The sequence below is a fragment of the Ipomoea triloba genome, chromosome 12, assembly GCF_003576645.1.
Source record: "Ipomoea triloba cultivar NCNSP0323 chromosome 12, ASM357664v1".
NCBI classification, from domain to species: Eukaryota; Viridiplantae; Streptophyta; class Magnoliopsida; order Solanales; family Convolvulaceae; genus Ipomoea; species Ipomoea triloba.
The window spans coordinates 27,166,647-27,184,352 of NC_044927.1; the positions used below are offsets into that span (position 1 = coordinate 27,166,647).

Below are 17,706 nucleotides of genomic sequence, written 5' to 3' on the forward strand. Positions count from 1 at the left end.
GGGAATTTGGAGAAGACTTAACGATGATAATGGATGTTGATAATGGTGCCACGTAACACAATGGACAAAATCGTACGTACTGCTTAATGATAATCTTCATCAAGGCTTCCCATAATTTGAGAAATTTTTTTTACCCTTTTTTTAGATAACAAGCTGATATATATGAGGAAGAGATGTAATGAGAGGGAAAAAAAAATTTAGGTTATACAATTAAAATGAGTTTTTTTTTTCTTGACTTTTAGAAATTGATTAATTTTTTAAATGATAGTGCATGTTGCACACACCAACGTTGCTTAATAGGTGTAGCTGTGGACTACCTTCAAATTTTAATTAAAAAAATTCTTTTTATCCGTGTTGAATGTGCTTTTTGTTGACAAAAACTCAAAATAAACTCAAATCACAAATATTAATACATGTAACCTTTTGTTTTTTAACATATAATATGATATTTTTATTACTGTAAAACTAATTTGAATTTAATCAAAATCACACTCATATTGCAAGTATATTAATAATCCGTTTACCAACTAGCTAAATTATTAGGTTATTGTCGACAAACTATTAGGTTATTAATGCATGTGATTTAGCGACATAGATTGGAGCATATTGCCTTCCCTCTCGCTTCTTTTAAAAAATTGAGATTTTTGGACCACATTATAACTTTATTTAATTAATGCAATGCATGAGAGATTGAAAACATATGAGTTAAAGTAGGGCATTTTAATGTGTTATAATATGTAACGACAATATAGATATTTCATTTGCTCTTATATAAAATAAAATTTATGATTTATATTTTAAAAAATGCAATTATTTAATTATTGAATGTCAAAAATTAAAGTATAGTGTAATTATTGAATGTCAAAAAATCTTTAATTTGTATGGGTAGCTTAATTTGTTTCTATGTGGTAACAGAAGCATATGATTGAGCTGAGTAATCATAATTTACTCCTCTACCTCGCGGATGCTTGAGCTGAGTAATCATAATTTACTCCTCTACCTCCCTCCGCGAGGTAATTTACGATATAACATTATAAAATTGTGTTATTTTATAAATGAAGTTATGCAAATTATTCCAAAAAAAAAAAACAATTCATGAACTTTGGAAATTGGAACGCATGAAATAAGAATTATATTAATTAATAGTATCTTTAAAAAGGACAAATGCAACAGCTGGAAATTGTTTTACAGACTAAAAGACCCAAAGAAAAAAGGGGAAGAAAAAAAAAAAGAATGAGAATTTTATCTTTTGCTGAGATGAAACTCTTCCATCTGTGATGCATTTGTACAGCTTCCACTTCCCCAAAGAAGACAAATTTACAACAGCGTTCTTGTAAAAAACAAGAAAGTGACAGAGGAACAATGGACTCATCAACACCTTATAGCCTCTCATCTGCTCTTTCTTGTCTGTCTATTCATTTATTGCCTGAGAATGGACAAACACAACAAGAATATGACAACTGTTCATGAAGAAAGAACCATTTCAATTTGCAGTGGGGCAGTCTGCAGATGAAAGGAGAGTTAAAGATGAAATAATGGCATAATCATATACCAATGGTCCTTTTGCAATGTAGCACAGCCTCGTGAATCGAGCTCTCGGAGTCGAAGGACCTGCGCCAGTTATCGACGCTGCTTGTTCTGGGGGACGTTGCAGACGAGAAATCCGCCCAGTTCTTCATTCTTGAATTCGCGGTTCTGTGTCTAGGCCGGAGCCTGCACCGTTGTAGTTTCTGGCATATGGGGCGAAGAAAGTCGAGGTATTTCTGGAAAAACTGCCTGGATAATCGTCGACAACTTCTCAAGGGCGGGCTGGACGACTGCAGGATCTCGTTCTGGGCAACTGAAGTGGAAGGAGTCGTTGGCATGGAGTCGGAAGAAGCATCACACGCCTCCATGCTCCTCCTCGGCTTGAAGAAGAGAGGCACGAGGAAGCCATTGGAAATGAGCTCGTCTGCATGCACAATCGCGAATGGAGAATCTGAAATAGGGAGATCAAAGTTAAAATCCTGGGGAACGCTGAAGAATCTCTTCGAAGGGGAGAGCTTCGGATCCATCTCGATGAAAGAAGCCTCCTCGTCAGAAAGAGAGGCCCTGAAGGAGCTCTCGAGGCTCTCAAAAGACGGCTTCAGGTTCACCAGCCAACTGTAGGAAAAGCTATCAATCGAGAGAGACTGAGAGGTCTCCATAGGAGAAGCTAAGGCTCTTGATTGATTCCTGTATGCAGAAAACGAGACTGACAAAAAAGTGGGAAGGTTTACGCTACACACAGCATCAAAGGCGGGGGTTCCTAAAGTAGTGAAATGAAATGGCCCTCCCACTAATCATGCACATACAAAACATATATATGCACATATATTCTTACTATCCTTTCCATAACAACAACATATGTGGTGGTCAGCTACAGACAAATGCAATTAATAATTGAAAACGAAAGAAAAGGAGTAAAGAAATAGAATGCAAACCCCACCTGCCCTAAAGCATGTTCTCATTTTATCAAAAGCTTAGCCCCCTACTTTAGTATTTACAGCTAACCCTAAATTACTTTAATGGAGCCTTTAATACTTCCATAGAATCTAAGATACTATGCCGTCTTACCTCTAAGCATGTTCATTTTCATGCGTACTAACTATTATGCAGAACTATATAATCAAGATGGAAAGATCACAGAATTCACTCATGCTTTGACCAAAGTTTTAATTTTGGTTTACTTGTTTATTCAATCTCGGAATGTTTTATATTCTTAATAAGGGTTCGTTCACACAACATAACCCAGGCCAGAATCATAATATTCATATTCTCTATAGTCTATACTATACCACATTTTATAAAAGAGGAACGATGCATTTACTCAATATTAACAATAATTGAGGATGCAACTAATATCATGCAGCATAGTCGGTATCTATTGCAGGTCAAATAATGCTACAACTTTTTAGTACCAACATGAATTTCCACTCGGGAACTTCAATTCATCGACCAACACACACACAGTGTGAAAAGGAATAACAAAGACATGCCAAGGGATTGGGCTCTTATAGGGCCACTTTTGCAGCTGGAAACATACAGAGAAATTAGTAATATGTCTTTCATGTCGAGTGAATAACAGAATAAATGAAAGATGCATTAGATACCGTTAACACTGATCCAAATCATATTGATCTGTATAACATTTAGGTATGAGGATAAATGTGACACTAGAAGCACACGGTATTTTATGAATCTTATTGATGTTGCAAAACCAGAGAAGGTGTCTTTATTATCTTATCTAATACTCTCCTTAAATATCTCAGAATTCTTTTGGCTTCCTATCCACATTAATTGGCCATAAAGATGTGGATTCATAATGTAATGGAACATATAAATGAATATATCATTGACCTAGAACCTCTTTCACGGATAAACTCAAACAAAATTAAAGAAACACCAGAATTTTCTTGGCAAGGAAATTTCAGTATTTCACATCCACCAATGAGCTGAGTGGTGGCAATTCAACTCTTTAAAGTTTTTAATGCTATAAGAGTTATGTCTTTCTTCATAATAAAATTCTTGAAGAGAATATTTGTTAATAATACACGAAAACAAAATACCAGACAAAGGTCCCCACCGCTGTTGTAGAAAGAGGTGGACATAAAGGAAGCTCTGAGGAGGCAAAAGCCAGAACTGGAAATAGACTTGAAACCAAATGGTCCCCTCTGATGTCTGCTGAAAGAGTTTGGTAATTGTAAAGTATGCAAATTGAGATAATTGAGATGTAATGGAATGTTTTCAATTATGACCAAGTTGAAAGGAAAAGGCAGCTTCATCAACCAAACAAAGAAATAGAAAAAAAAATAAATAAATAAATAAAAACAGCTAAGCAGTTAGGATACAGAATGTATCAACTGTTAACAAAGTTAATTTGATTTCCGGGAGCACTGAACACAAAATCCCTGGTGATGGATGCGTAGTCAGAGTCTTTGCACGAAGCATATTGTGGTAGAACACCTCTAAAAGAAGAAGAAGATGATGATGATGTAGGTTTATTCATAATCTTTCACTACAACAGAATTTTTATAAAAATGTTCCACTATGTGGTTTCAAGTTATAGTTTCATGTCAATGGACAGGACAGGGCCCAAAAAATAAACCAATAACCCCCGTCTTTTTAGTTTTGATAAATGGCTGTGGACTGTTATCTTGAAGGAGCTGAGAAGAATTTAAACAGAATATAACAGCTAAGGCAAGCGCAGCATCCAGAAATCATTGCCAATATGAAAGGGTAGAAATTCAAAGATAGCAGAACGGATTTGGCAAATGAAGCATGAATAAGCAAATTTATTTCATTAGATCTAGAAATACATAGGCATTCCAAAGGCCATGCAGCAGCATGGGTGCCAGCAAGTTCCTTGACCGTACAAATATAGTACCCAGTAGCACTCCAAGGAATACAAGTGGCAGCATCCTCTGCAAACTGAAATGTGCCAATGCAAAAGCAATTGAACTCAATAAAGTTGAGCCCCATACAGGCATATACCTGGTTAACGATGGTAAAAGAAATCCACGGAAGATAATTTCCTCCCAAATGGGTGCACAGATTGAAACCAGTATTGCATAAAGGGTCATTGCCACCGGATCCCTCACAACAATTGATTGCCCTACATTTGAAACTGTGACAGGTGTAGACGGAAGAAAGGGAAACAAATTTAAGTTCACCTGTGACAGTCGATTGATCAAAGGAAACATAATGCAGCACAAGCCAACATCAAAATGCCACTTCCCGCCTAAGCTAAATTTGAACCAATTGGATGGAAGTGGAAAAAACTTTGCAAGACGATGATGGAGGATTGCCAGCCCTGCAATACCTCCAGCAACATCAGTTAATAAACTGTACAAGGCTAAGCCTTGATACGTCAGAGACTCTTTTCTGAACCCTGCAGAATGTGCTAGGAATGGAATTATCCAAGACCCTACCAGCCAGAATGAAGCAATCCATAGAAGCATTACCTGCAGCAACAAATATCGTAAACCTTAAAAATAGGCACTTCTCAAATCTCAAATTGGCATATCGCAAATCCACTATTTGTAATTGGAGCAATTTTTTCATGCAGAAGGGCAACCCAAAGTCCCAAAGGACCACTTGTTTCAATGTTTCCAAAGACGAAAAGTAAGTTTCCCATTATCACTAGTTACATTGGTGCAAAAACTTACAAAGAGGATGTAATTAAAATATTTACCTGCGCAATAGTCCTTACTGTCCAAGGTTCAATGTGAAGAACAGCATGAAAAGCCTGCAACATGATCACACAAATCATCCTACCTACCATCAAATTCCATTCAACAAGAGAAATGTGATAACCACATTTAATACAGTAAAGAGGCAATGAACCAAATTCAATAAACTTTATTTATCCATTATTTACTAAGCCCGATCAATTTAACAACAGTAATAAACAATCTTTGAAAACATATGGCATGTTTTAAATGTTTCTAGTACACCCAAACGGCCAAACCACATCCATCAGGCACTCCCTCAAAAGAGAAATAAACCCTAAACCCTAAACCATAGGAATTAAGAAGAAACTCATTGGAAATGAAGACAGTACCTTGTTAAGATGGAATACCAAGTGGCTCTTGGCATTATTGGGTTGATCGAATTCCGAGTTCACAACTTGTGGAATATCATCATCTACAGACTCATAGTTGACAGATTCCAAAGAAGTGTCTTCGCGTCTAGAGCATGATAACCGCCACCTCTACAGTAAAATAACAGTTAAGATTAGTCTTTGGGGCTTTATTGAACAAATACAGAGTAGTGCAATTCAGATCAGCATAACCGAGGCTTAAGAACAGCTTAATGTTCACTTTGGTATCACAAAAATGCATAGAGAAACACATCTTACCGCGTTGTGTAAGGAGGCAGTGACGATAGAGGTCCGAACCGGCGGCAGAGATGATTTCGATAGCGCGGGAGCGTTAAGGCGATATCTGGAGCTGGGAGGAGGGAGATGGGGCAAGTAAGAAGTTGACATGGAAGCACTACAATACCACAATTTTTTGGTATGAGATGCACCGGAGAATGGATACGGATTACAAGTAACGAAAGAAGAGAAAACGGCGGCGGAGGGAACAATTCCGAATTAAATACCGTTTGCGTCAAGTTAGATTTCCGTAAAAATAAACATCTGATACGTTTTTGGCAAATTAGCATGTAAATCTTAAATTATGTATCATTTAAAACATTTTGTATCTATATTATCATATTATAGATTAACAATTACTACGTATCAAATTTTATTTGTTTACGCGTACAGGAACTATTAACTGTCTTAGAGATAATTTTTTTGATCGGTAAATATAGAGAGTTTAAAGTGTTGTTTGCGGTCCAGTATTAAATACGTAGTATTTGACTATCAGTGATATGTGCATTTGGAAGAGTGAGTTCACTTTAATTACAGTTTCCAGGAACATGAAGATTTGAACATTATAAACTTCCTTATAATAATCATTCATCTTCCTCGTCCATATCAATCACCATCCTCAACTGTCGTCTTGATCCAGTATTCTTGTTAGATGATGCGAGTAGAGGAGCATCCTCATCGTTCTCATAATCAGCCAGTTCATCCAACTTCTCCTCCACCTCCACTTCCAAACGCTGCGGCCACTCTTTCTCACTGCTCAACTCATCACCTGATCGGTTTGGGGAGATGAAGTCGGCTCCGGCAGCCTCCATCTCCGCGGTTTCTTCATCTTCTCCCCTACACAATAAAACAAAGAAATAGAATAATTTATTGATGATTAGGACGCTAATATGAAGATGCCAGTGGCAGTTGGTAATTAACAGCGGAATAGTACCTGCTGCTTGGCATGTCAGTATGCTTCTCTGTAAAGTCTTCTTCGGTTGAATTGATCATCAGCTTCTCTTTGTTTTTCTTCCTGGTTTTCCTGCTCCCAAAAACTTCAGTTAGACAAGAAACTTGCAAAAGATGATGTCATTGTTTCACGACTAACATATGCATCCTTTCCAATAGAGAGATGGGAAATGGAGCATACACCAAAACGTTACTTAGAAGTTCATCATCAGATTCATCTTGGGAATGGGATGATATCCTCGTGCTTTGCTCTTGTCTTTCTTCATTCAGCTGCTTCTGACTCCTATATATTCAGCACCACAAAAAAGTTCTTTTTTGTAAAAAACTTGGCTTAATTAGATAATATTGAAGTACTTTTGGTTCGCTGACTTCGCTCAAGCAAGCAATATTCAACTGAATGACAATTTAGCTTTCAATTTTGAATACCAATCTGCATGGGCACAAATTGAAATGAAATGGGATACCTTATCCTCATTGACAGTAACGTTTCATCATCGGAACCGTCACTAAAAGCTTCATCCCTCAGTTGCAAGTTGGAGGCAGACTTCTTCTTTTTGGGAAGATATAGGCCAAGTTGTTTGAGTTTGCGTGAAACCTTTGCAGCAGTGAAGGTTCCATCGGGATCCAATGCATCAGCTATCATCTGGTTGCACCTCTTCTCACCTTTAAACCTTCACATCAGATAAAAACTATATGAACAACCGGCAGAGTTGTGGAATTACAATTCTCCTAAGAAAATAATGGATTATTCTCTAATGTGTTTCAGCATTTTCAATAGAATGAAACTTGGACTAGTAACCATAGGTTAGGGAACTCACTGCTCGAACAAATCTTTGATTTTCTGCTCCTGCTCCTCACTAAATGCACGCACCCTCTTTCTAGTGTTCCTGAAGAAGAAAAACAATAAATTCAATCAAATGCATGATACATACAGGTTTAACAAACAAGCTTACTGAAGACACTTACGTAGGCCTTCTTACTGAAGATTCTTTCTCCATGACAGTCAAATTTGGATGTGTAGTCGCATCAGACACTCCTGCTGCATCAACACTAGTATTTGCGGTTCTCCTCCTCCGTGGCATCTTAAATCCAAGATGTTTAAGTGCTTTGGAAACCTGAAGTGGTGAAACTTTCCCATCTGGATCAAGGGCTTCAGCAATGAGACGATCACAATGTTGATCGTCTTTATATCTGGACATGTCAGGTTCAAGAAATTCAGAAACTAGTAAAAGGCCATGAAGCCAAATGTATAGTTCACATTAGAGTTTTAGACAGTGTTAAGTTACGTTTGGTTGGGAACTTTTGCATCCTACTATGGATTTTGATATACATTATTATGCTTGTTTACTTACTTCGTTATCCTACTAATAAAAATCAGACAAATAACCTAGTTAACATATTAGTAAGCTTATTACAAATCCCTGATGAAAATTAACAGAGAATATGTGCAACTGGTATAACTTACTTCTCATAAAGTTCCTTGACTTTTGCTTTCAGCTCATAGCCAAGAACTGATAGTTTTCTTCTTTTTGGTTCCCTCTCAGTCTCTTTTTCAACAAAATGTTCCTCTCTACATGACAAAAATAAATAAATAGTGTCCAGGACAAGGCAAAAGATGGAGGATATTAGCAGAACATTAACTGAAGACATACTTGTCAAAGTTTTCAGTTGCACAGAGTTCAACATCTGAGATGGATTGGGAGTTATGTTCCTCTTGACCAAGATTTTCATTGCTACATTCAACACCCCATGCCTTGTCTCTGAATATGGCAGAACATTAGAAATAAGTCATGTAAGAACAGAAATTATCATCCCAGTTGTATTATGAATAACAAACTTAGAACATTCTGATCAGGAAATGTTCAAACTTCAGAACAATGCTCCAGCCTCTTAGATATACAACATTTACCAAACACAAAAAGAGAAGTGAGATTTGCAGTAAGCAATTAAACATTTACCCGGTGGAATCCCTATTTGATAATACAAAGTCAGCTTCATCATCACCAAGAGCATCAGCTATACTTCTGTGAACCCATCCTTGCCTGTCAGATGCAGAACTCCAATTTTCGGTACTTCTCTTCAGACCAGAGAGCTCATTAAGCATAGATTCACAGTTGATATAACAGCATTCTTTGCGTGTTTTCCAAAAGAGAACCTCTATAAAAAGAAGGGGATAATTCTTCATCTTCCGCAACATTCTTCTGACCAAACTTGTAAGGAAGATGACAACATTCTCATACTCTTTACAAGGCCTTAATTTCTGCTCCTCTAGAATATTATAGAATATTGTGAGGAGAGATAACTGCAATGTAAACCAGAAAGAACATGAGATACATTCATTGAGTTCTATTCTTTAAAAAAGAAATAACAATTCAGGGCATGAAATTGTACCTGATAAAGCATAGGAGAAAGTTCCAGATCATCACAAATTCTCTGCAGCATACGTATTATAAAATTATTTGTAATAACAGAATTGCTCTTATAGAACTTCAACAACCAACAGAGATTCTGCACAATATCATTGTTTGCAAGAGCAGAAACCAAAGCAGATACATTCAAATCCACTTCGCTTGTCATCACATCCTCCTCACCAGAATAATCATTCATACCATTATTAGAATCATGGCAAGTCTCGTCAGTTATTTTTTGTTCCATCTCTGGCACATGGCTTCCAGGGCTACTTAGCCTTGCTGAAGGTTCATCATTGGCATGCACAGCATCAATATTCATTGGTTTCTCATTGCTGAAGCCATCAACATCATTCCTAATGGTATTAGAATTTCCAACCGTTTCATCATAGTCATCCATCTTTGTTTTCTTCTCACCCAATACCATAGATTCATCAAGCTGAGTTGGAATAGAATTCCCTTCTTGAATGGAAGCATCAAGATGTATTGTCCTTTCACTACCAGATCCTCCTTGATCATTTTGAATTGTAGTTGTATCTTGAAATGCTTTATCATCATTGTCTTTCTTGCCATCCATCATTGGTTTTTTCCTATGTTTCTTCCTCTGCTTCTTTGAAACCTTCATTACAAAAATATCTTACATTCTTACTTCTTGCATATCCATGATTGAAACAAAAGGAACTCACATAGCAGAAGTATGTAATGATTAACTAACATAGGGAGATGAAAAGTAAGGACACATTCTAGGAATTCCCAACCTGCTAAAGTATACCAGCACTCTGCATACTATAATAGTTTCCTTGCCAGAGCAACTACTGAAATAAATTAAAGATAAGAACCCGTAAACCCCCACACCCTCTTCCCCCAAAGTCAGTTTTTGATCAATGACCAATTTCAGACAAAGTAGGAAATTACAGCAAAGTTTGTGAGGGGGGATGATTTTACTCTAAAGAACTAGTATAACTAATAATTGAATTCCAATTTCCATCTACTCCATAATCAAGAGTGGGTGCATGCTTGCAGTAAATTCCTAGTCTTGCAGAAGCATTCCTTAACTATATTACCAATGTAAATTTCATAGGTAAGGTAAAGGACCTTTAATATATTTAGTTATTTACAATTGAAATTTGGAGCATACCCTTAACACACCACATGCTTGAAGCTTCTCCATGAGCTGCAGAAGAATACTCATAGTTTCTAACAAATCAGTAAGGTAACTGCCACGAAACAAGTTCAAAAATAAGCAAAGGAAATAAAGCATATACCAATATGAAATTCTTTATCCCATTATCCCAGAAATGTTTGTAGAAAATGGAGTATATATAACATTGTTTTAAGTAAACATTTTTTCATGCTGTAATCTTTGTAGATACATTTTTCTACTATCTTTACACAAAGAAGCAGCCAAAATTGTGATTGGGAAGATACAAAAAAAGGAATAATAGACAGTAATTTCTCAAGTTCTTTTAACCCAAAAAAAAAGGGCAAACCTTTTTGCTTGCTTATGGGTATCAAATGATTTGATCTGATTCAAGATAAACAAAGTCATTCCTTCATCAGTTTGGTCATAGAATAACTTGTAGAGAAGGATACGAGTGGTTTTGTTTTCCTTAGAATTTTCTGGAGACTGCTCAAGGACCAAATCCAACATAAGAAGCTGTTCAAACAAAAATTAGATCAGTTAGGGGATATTTAGAGCTGTGGTTCAAGAAATTCTGCTGATTAAACATGGCCAGAAACTGAAATATATAAATATATATACACACACACAGGATTCCTCTTAATGACTATGTTTTCCCAATAGAGAATTATGTGCAAAGTAGAGAAGGAAATGCAATCAAGTTGAAGAAGGAATATGTATAGCTATTTTATCAACATAGACTCTCAAACTGAATTCACACATACAAGAGAATCACATACTGAAAGAAAATGCTCTCCTTTTTTTCATCATACTCTTAAACAAGTTATCAATCAAATAAATGAGTGTAATCACCATAGTTCTCATAAAAGACCCCGCTACAGAAAGGAATTTATAGTCATTTGACTCCTTCAATGTATCAAATGCATAACGCCATTTCTGAGTAACCAGCTGGAACATTGACTCGTTCAGTGATTCAGCAATTGGGCCACATATAGAGCCTCTAACCAATGTGCTATCAGTATGGCAATCTACTGATGATTCAGTATGAACTCCAATATTAGGCTGTTGAAGCACAGAAACACTACCATTAGACACAAGGTTAAAAACAAGATGAACTTTTGGGAAAAAAGAAGAAATGAATTTTATATAGATTCAGCACCTTATTCAAGAACTTGTGGTACTGGAAAGAAACAACAAACTGGGCAACATGAATGAATATAAGGACATCACTGTTCTGAACCGTGTGGTGCTCTTTATCAATGTCTTCCCGCACTGACTCAATCAAAACTGAATTCAAAACAAGTTCATCAGCATCAAAGAGAGTAGCAAAGATGGAAGAATAAAGAATGACATTAGTTAATCAAGAAGTCTACCATTGTATCCCCCTTCTAAGAACTGGTTCATGAAACCATAGAGTAACTCCAAAATCTTATTCTTGGTTGATGGTAGTCTACCATGGTCCCACACTGTTCTTTTCATTGGACCTCGGTGGTTTTTATTAACCTTAAGCAGAGCATCATGAGAAACTGAAGGGTTCCCTTTCAATAATGTTTTTGAGCCATCCTGTCAATAGTTTGCTGTTGACATTAGTAAGAATCAAGATATGATCATTTTGCATTTCAAGGAAACACTGCCATACCAAGGAAAACCGTGTGAATGTTCCACTGAACTGAGAATAGCAACCCAAATTTCGTTGTCGTATAATCTTTCTTTTCTCACGTTCCTCTTCCATTATTTCTTTAAGACTGTTCAATGATGTTTCAGCATCTTCATCCACCTAATGAGAAAAACTCATTATAGATACCCAAAAAACCACAAATGAACACACACACATCATTCAATGTCTAGAAATAACATCAGCAGTAGCACATCAGATTTGAATAATTATTAGCAAACATAAAACAGAAAAAAGATGAGACAATCTATATGTGTAATTACAGAACAATGACTGCTTGCCTTCAATTAAGAAACAAGTAAACTATTTGAACCACATATCATGCTCAACTTTGTGCTAAAACTTGAAGCCTCTTTTTGAAGGAAAGCCAGTTGATTTGCATATTACTTAGGTTTTAGAAAAATGCCTCTCAGTAAAATATAATAGAAAGTAGACAACTGGATTGTACATGTGAACTGCAAAAGAATTTGATTGCAACTTCTTATGCATCTTGATGAAATTTGATTTGCAGACCAAAATAAACAATTGCAAGCAAGTACTGCTGTAATAAACAATGAAGCAATAGTATCCATGCCCCTGTTCTATAGAAAGTTCATAAAATTCAACAGATATATTCTAACTCCATATAAGCACCTTGTTGCTTAGAAATACTGTTATGATCAAAATGAAACCAACCTTCGAACACTTCATATAAGCTTTAGCAATAAACTCTGGTTCTTGGCCCATAAATATATAATAAAAAGTCTCCAACAAGAGCAGGTTATCATGTCGAAGATGTCTGCAAGAACCACCAACATGCTGTGACAAAACTAAGATCACATCCATTACATTTTCTTGAAACAAAAGTTCCAGAAACTTGTCTCTTAGGAACATGAATTGTGAGGTAGACCCCCCAGCTTTTTGATTTGGTGATATATCTTGAATTGCTAAAATGTTGCGAAACAATGTAATCACCAGCTGAACAAGTTTCCAGTCATCCTCAGTGAAGGATTCACTGATTAACAAGAAAAAGCATCAAAAGCAAATTGATAGTTAGCATAAATATGATGATCATAGAAAGTAAGAGGTGTATGGAGAACAAGCATCATATCTGACCATGCACTTAGGTCAGTACAATGCAAATGAAACAGTTCTCAATACTTAAAAAGCATACAATAACTTGGGTCAGTAGAATGTTTATTTCCATGACATCTAAAAATGAGAATATTCCACAGCTTTTAAACTGCAACAATCTGCATACATAAAAGGAAGAAAAATATGAACCATTGAAAAGTATATTGCTAATTACCATTCCAGATTTTCTAGAGGGCTTTCCAAGAGAGACATTATCACTGGCACAGCTTCACTAAAAGTAATGGAACGCTTTATCCCCCAAAGATACTCCATCTGCTGTGGTATGTCAGTTGATGAGGGCTCAACAGGCATTGTTAGAAATACCAAAATCTTTACTGCAATAGTAAGAGGGAAGAGAGATATACAATCAAACAAAGCAAAACAAAGCTATCAGTTAATAATTCATTTCACAAGCATTCATTTGCATATCAGTCACGGAGTAAATTACCAGCATTTAAGATCAAATTACGATCATCTTGGCAATGCTCAATAATAGGGAGTAAATCTTTCCCCACAATATTCCATTTACAAACTTGCTTGAACACTTCTCTTGTCTGCGGGTCATCTCGCCTCAGAAACCTCAGCAAATCCTTCAAATTATCTGGAAAAAAAAAAAGAAGAAAGAAATCCATAAAACAAATTGCATTAAGAGCAATAACCAAATCACACAGCCATTCGTTTTCAAAACGAGCAAACTAAGCCTAATGCGCGGGAATCAGTTTTTATAACAATAGATGAAACAAGATAAGTAAATCAGCTCAAGTATAACAGTACTACAGAACAAACAAAGTTAGCATAACGACAATGAACTGAACCGTAAACTAAAATCACTCGAACAGAAAATTAAACTCCAACAAATGAGAGAATTGCGAGTTCAGTTACCAGAGCAGTATTCTCCAACTTCATAGCCGATGCGGTTGTCATTCTCATCTTCTTCAATGGCTCCAAGGCCAGCGCAGATAGCGGATAACCCTTCCATTTCGATGTCAGACTTCGCCTTAGTCTAGGCCTTAAAGTTGGTTCGAATTCGATGTCTTCGCGATCGGAAATACTGGAATTTTTATGACTGAGGAGCTCCTGGCGGTAGTTTGTGAGATCAGATGAAGGTGACAATGGTGGATTGAACGAGACTGGAATGCAGGATCCGGGTTCAACTCGCTAACTCGCTCCCCGTAGTTTAGGGTTATTAAGGCGCCAAAACCTTTTTCCCGCGCTTGGGAATTCGCGGGGTTTTTACTTTGTTTCCCTTGAACCAATTTAAAAATGTTAAAATATCTTCTTTTTTTTTTTCTTTTTTTTTTTTGCAAACAAATAACTAGCTTCCATTAACAAAGGTCCAAAAACAGAACATTACAAAGAAAGGAGGGAGGATGATCAGTCCATACCCTACAATCAGACAAGGAAAGAGCTTCTCTAGCTACGAGGTGAGCAGCCCTATTCGCTGATCGCTTGACAAATGAGATAAACGTGCTGGAAAAGCTACGTAAAAGATCTCTAACATCACATAAAAGCAAATCAAAAGCAGAATCAAAGGAGCATGAGTTCAGGCCTTGAACCACTTTGAGAGCATCAGTTTCAATAAGAACATGCGAGGGAGATTGATCTTTTAGCCAACTTAACAACTCGCGGATGGCCACTGTTTCTGCTTCAGTTGGTGAACACACACCGGTGACTGGGACAGCTCTTGCGGCCTTGAAAATACCATTGGCATTCCTGATTACCCAACCAAACCCCATACCACCTTTTCGGACGTCCAAAGCTGCATCAACATTGATTTTTAACCAACCTGGTTTCGGTTTTGTCCATTTAGAGGAGACCACATGCGCTTGATCCACCAATTCCTTTTCATTTAATGTTTTCCACTCCATGAAGTGTGACTTTGCCCTCAGAACTACAGAAGTAGCATTGGTAGAACAATTATTCCATAATATATCAACTTAATTCCTATATTTATCCAATTATCCCAATTAATTTTGTCTCTGTTTTACTTTTCGTCAATTCTGAATTAAAATACAAAAATAATCAATTTGTGTAAATGTAGATTGACATAATCATGTTCCAAGTTTAATTTGGGGGTTCCTATTAATCCTCTTGGCAAGTTCAACTCAACTCACTATGAGAATTGTCTATTGTCGTCGGGATCTTTCTCTGTCTGGCTAGGGGAATTGTAACTTATGGGAATCGAAGTTCACTTGCCACTTAAGTTACTCCATTGGGTTATAATAGTTTACTTTTGTGTGGTTTTTTACTAGCGTGGTTGCAGGTTTCCCCGTAAATTAAAGATTGACATAATTACCATACGAACATGATAACAAGATTCATTAAAGTTATATATTTTTTATTAGATTACAAGATGTATTGAGCAAGCTTTAACTCTCCGTTCACACCAGATCAACCCGATTAAAATATTAAATGCTAACCAAATTGATTTTTTCTTTCTAGAATGGCTTATAATTGTAAACACGAACATGGTTGGTTTTTAAACTTTTTATGCCTTTTCAAAAAAAAAAAAAAAAAAACTTTTTATGCCTGACACGTGAAAGATCAAATCTCTTTAGGGTTTTGTTTAATAAATAGCTGAAGTGTAGTTTTGTTTGTTTCGTGTGGTTATGATTTATGATGCCAATTTAAGGTTGTTGATATTAAATACTCCCTCTGTCCCGTAATGTTTGTCCGATTTACATTTGGCACGGAGTTTAAGAAAGTTAATCAAACCAGACTTTCTTTCCGCTTATGCCCTTCTACAATTATACTTATTGACAGTTTTGCTTGCTACAGGGGATTTCTTATTTTCTTCCTCACTCTTCATTTCTTTAGACATTTTCTGCAACAAACCCATTTCTTCAAGAAACCCATTTCTTCATCATTCTCCAACAAATCCTCCATAGCTCTCTATCTTTTATTCTTCTTTTTAGTTCTTTATACACCAGTGATTATACAAAAATAAATGAACTTAATACTTGAGAACATATAAAAACGAAAAAAAAAAAAAACCAAAAGACAAAAAATAAGTGGTGTTTAAAAATAGATGGAGTTATAAAAATCTGAAACTTCATGAAATTGATGGGATGGCAACGCCGATTTGAGATATCATAAAAATTGCTACACTAGTGAAGGTGGCTAATGTTTTTGTGGAGTTCATACTAGTTTAGCCTCTTCGCAAAGCACCGTGAAAAAGNCAAACCATGGAAAAGATGTGAACAAAATCCGTTAAATGATCCCTTGGCTAGGTTTTTTTTCCCAAAGGGTTTTTCTTAGTCTAAGGTTTTTAACGAGGCAACCCGCGTAAATCACGCCCCTCCTGCTCAACTCAAACTTGAGGGATTCATCACGGACTATCAAGGCATTCAAGCCAGGGAGACTTTGCTCGCAACAAGTTAGCCGCCTGGAGCACATTCTACTTCTCGAACCTGACGACTCTCNGTGAAAAAGAATAATATCTAGGATCTCATCAAGATCTCAAAAATGGGCGTTGGTGGCAACAGTGGCAGCGTTACTGTTACAGCTCGTCTGCTCTTGCTGCCGATGGTACTACCCTGTTGTTGCTTCTCCGGTGACTAAGGAAAAAAAGAAAGAACAAAAAGTTGTTTTGATAGATTTTTGTTTCTGGTTCCGTTCAAGTTTTGAAGTGAATGGTTTACTTTGCACAGAGTATTAAGAATATGTGGACTATGCCTAATCTTGAGTGGATGATAGCTGTGAAGACTATGTACCATTATAATAAAAGGGCAAAGTTGGAAAATAAAAATATAATGATGTTTATTTTTAGAAAGTGGACAATATTTTGGGACGGACGAAAAAGGAAAGTAAGACAGGTAAAATGAGACGGAGGGAGTAGAATTTTAGTACATGAAATCCTAAATTTTATTTGTTGATATAGCTAAGTGATGGGTAAATATGCACATGTACTAGTCGGTCCGTAAATCACCTGTCCGTCAACGGTCACCCAATCGCTCCGTCGACGGTCACCCAACCGGGTCGGTCACCCAACCGGTCCGCATGATCGGAAGCAACATGCACGTGTACTAGTCAGTCCGTAAATCACTTGTCCGTCAACGGTCACCCAATCGGTCCGTCAACGGTCACCCCACCGGTCCGTCGACGGTCACCCAACCGGTTCGGCCGCATGATCGGAAGCAACACACCTTGTGGATTGGAGGCTCGCGAGCGCAACAATAGCTTGATGTGACGACCGACAACTTTTCAGGAACAAGGGATCCGTGTTTTCTTCACCTCGAGTAACTCAACCACTTCGAGCAAACCAATGCGCATTTTGCGGAGTGACTATTCAGCCCATGCAAATATGCCCTCCACTTGCATATCAGACACCATGTGCATAGTAAATCCACTTTGTATAAATATAGGGGTCATTCCCCTCACTGGAGAAGAACACATCAGTACTACACTAATACACTTGTGATTTGCTCATTCGTCTCTCTTGCTCTCTCCTTGTTACTGTTCGTCACCTGTAGAGCGATATAGCTTCTTACCGCTCAGTCGTCAACCGGTAGAGCGACCGATT

At 36.9% G+C, this 17,706-nt stretch overlaps 3 protein-coding genes across 3 annotated transcripts; all 3 read right to left on the bottom strand.

The window, feature by feature from the left end:
* Positions 1 to 1,109: 1,109 nt before the first annotated feature.
* Positions 1,110 to 6,126, bottom strand: LOC115999051. The gene is made up of 6 exons (XM_031238790.1): positions 5,879 to 6,126; positions 5,582 to 5,731; positions 5,213 to 5,266; positions 4,513 to 4,982; positions 1,553 to 2,214; positions 1,110 to 1,426 (listed from the first exon to the last, which is right to left on the bottom strand). Exons 1-6 carry the CDS (start codon positions 6,005 to 6,007, stop codon positions 1,416 to 1,418), a joined length of 1,476 nt encoding a protein of 491 aa, XP_031094650.1. The 5' UTR covers positions 6,008 to 6,126; the 3' UTR covers positions 1,110 to 1,415.
* Positions 6,127 to 6,366: 240 nt separating this feature from the next.
* LOC115998502 (interaptin) lies at positions 6,367 to 14,394 on the bottom strand. The gene is made up of 20 exons (XM_031238085.1): positions 14,067 to 14,394; positions 13,633 to 13,785; positions 13,360 to 13,519; positions 12,747 to 13,065; positions 12,036 to 12,173; positions 11,770 to 11,959; positions 11,556 to 11,683; positions 11,249 to 11,458; positions 10,746 to 10,912; positions 10,394 to 10,472; positions 9,239 to 9,874; positions 8,806 to 9,149; positions 8,500 to 8,607; positions 8,313 to 8,417; positions 7,814 to 8,038; positions 7,666 to 7,734; positions 7,312 to 7,518; positions 7,029 to 7,130; positions 6,831 to 6,920; positions 6,367 to 6,733 (listed from the first exon to the last, which is right to left on the bottom strand). The coding sequence occupies exons 1-20, from the start codon at positions 14,161 to 14,163 to the stop codon at positions 6,481 to 6,483; spliced, it is 3,780 nt and encodes a 1,259-aa protein (XP_031093945.1). The 5' UTR covers positions 14,164 to 14,394; the 3' UTR covers positions 6,367 to 6,480.
* A 115-nt stretch (positions 14,395 to 14,509) lies between these two features.
* LOC115999606 lies at positions 14,510 to 15,052 on the bottom strand. Its single transcript, XM_031239447.1, has one exon. It carries the CDS (start codon positions 15,050 to 15,052, stop codon positions 14,510 to 14,512), a length of 543 nt encoding a protein of 180 aa, XP_031095307.1.
* Positions 15,053 to 17,706: the final 2,654 nt, after the last annotated feature.

What these genes read in the sequence shown, in the direction of transcription:
- LOC115999051 (XM_031238790.1), bottom strand. Translation starts at nt 6,007, where the DNA reads ATGTCAACTTCTTACTTGCCCCATCTCCCTCCTCCCAGCTCCAGATAT. An exon ending in TGGTATTCCATCTTAACAAG is followed by an intron (nt 5,267 to 5,581) that starts GTACTGTCTTCA and finishes ATCATGTTGCAG; the next exon opens with GCTTTTCATGCTGTTCTTCA. An exon ending in CAGTAAGGACTATTGCGCAG is followed by an intron (nt 4,983 to 5,212) that starts GTAAATATTTTA and finishes TTGTTGCTGCAG; the next exon opens with GTAATGCTTCTATGGATTGC.
- LOC115998502 (XM_031238085.1), bottom strand. Translation starts at nt 14,163, where the DNA reads ATGGAAGGGTTATCCGCTATCTGCGCTGGCCTTGGAGCCATTGAAGAA. An exon ending in CATTCACACGGTTTTCCTTG is followed by an intron (nt 11,960 to 12,035) that starts GTATGGCAGTGT and finishes AACTATTGACAG; the next exon opens with GATGGCTCAAAAACATTATT. An exon ending in AAGCATGTGGTGTGTTAAGG is followed by an intron (nt 9,875 to 10,393) that starts GTATGCTCCAAA and finishes TTTGTAATGAAG; the next exon opens with GTTTCAAAGAAGCAGAGGAA.
- LOC115999606 (XM_031239447.1), bottom strand. Translation starts at nt 15,052, where the DNA reads ATGGAGTGGAAAACATTAAATGAAAAGGAATTGGTGGATCAAGCGCAT.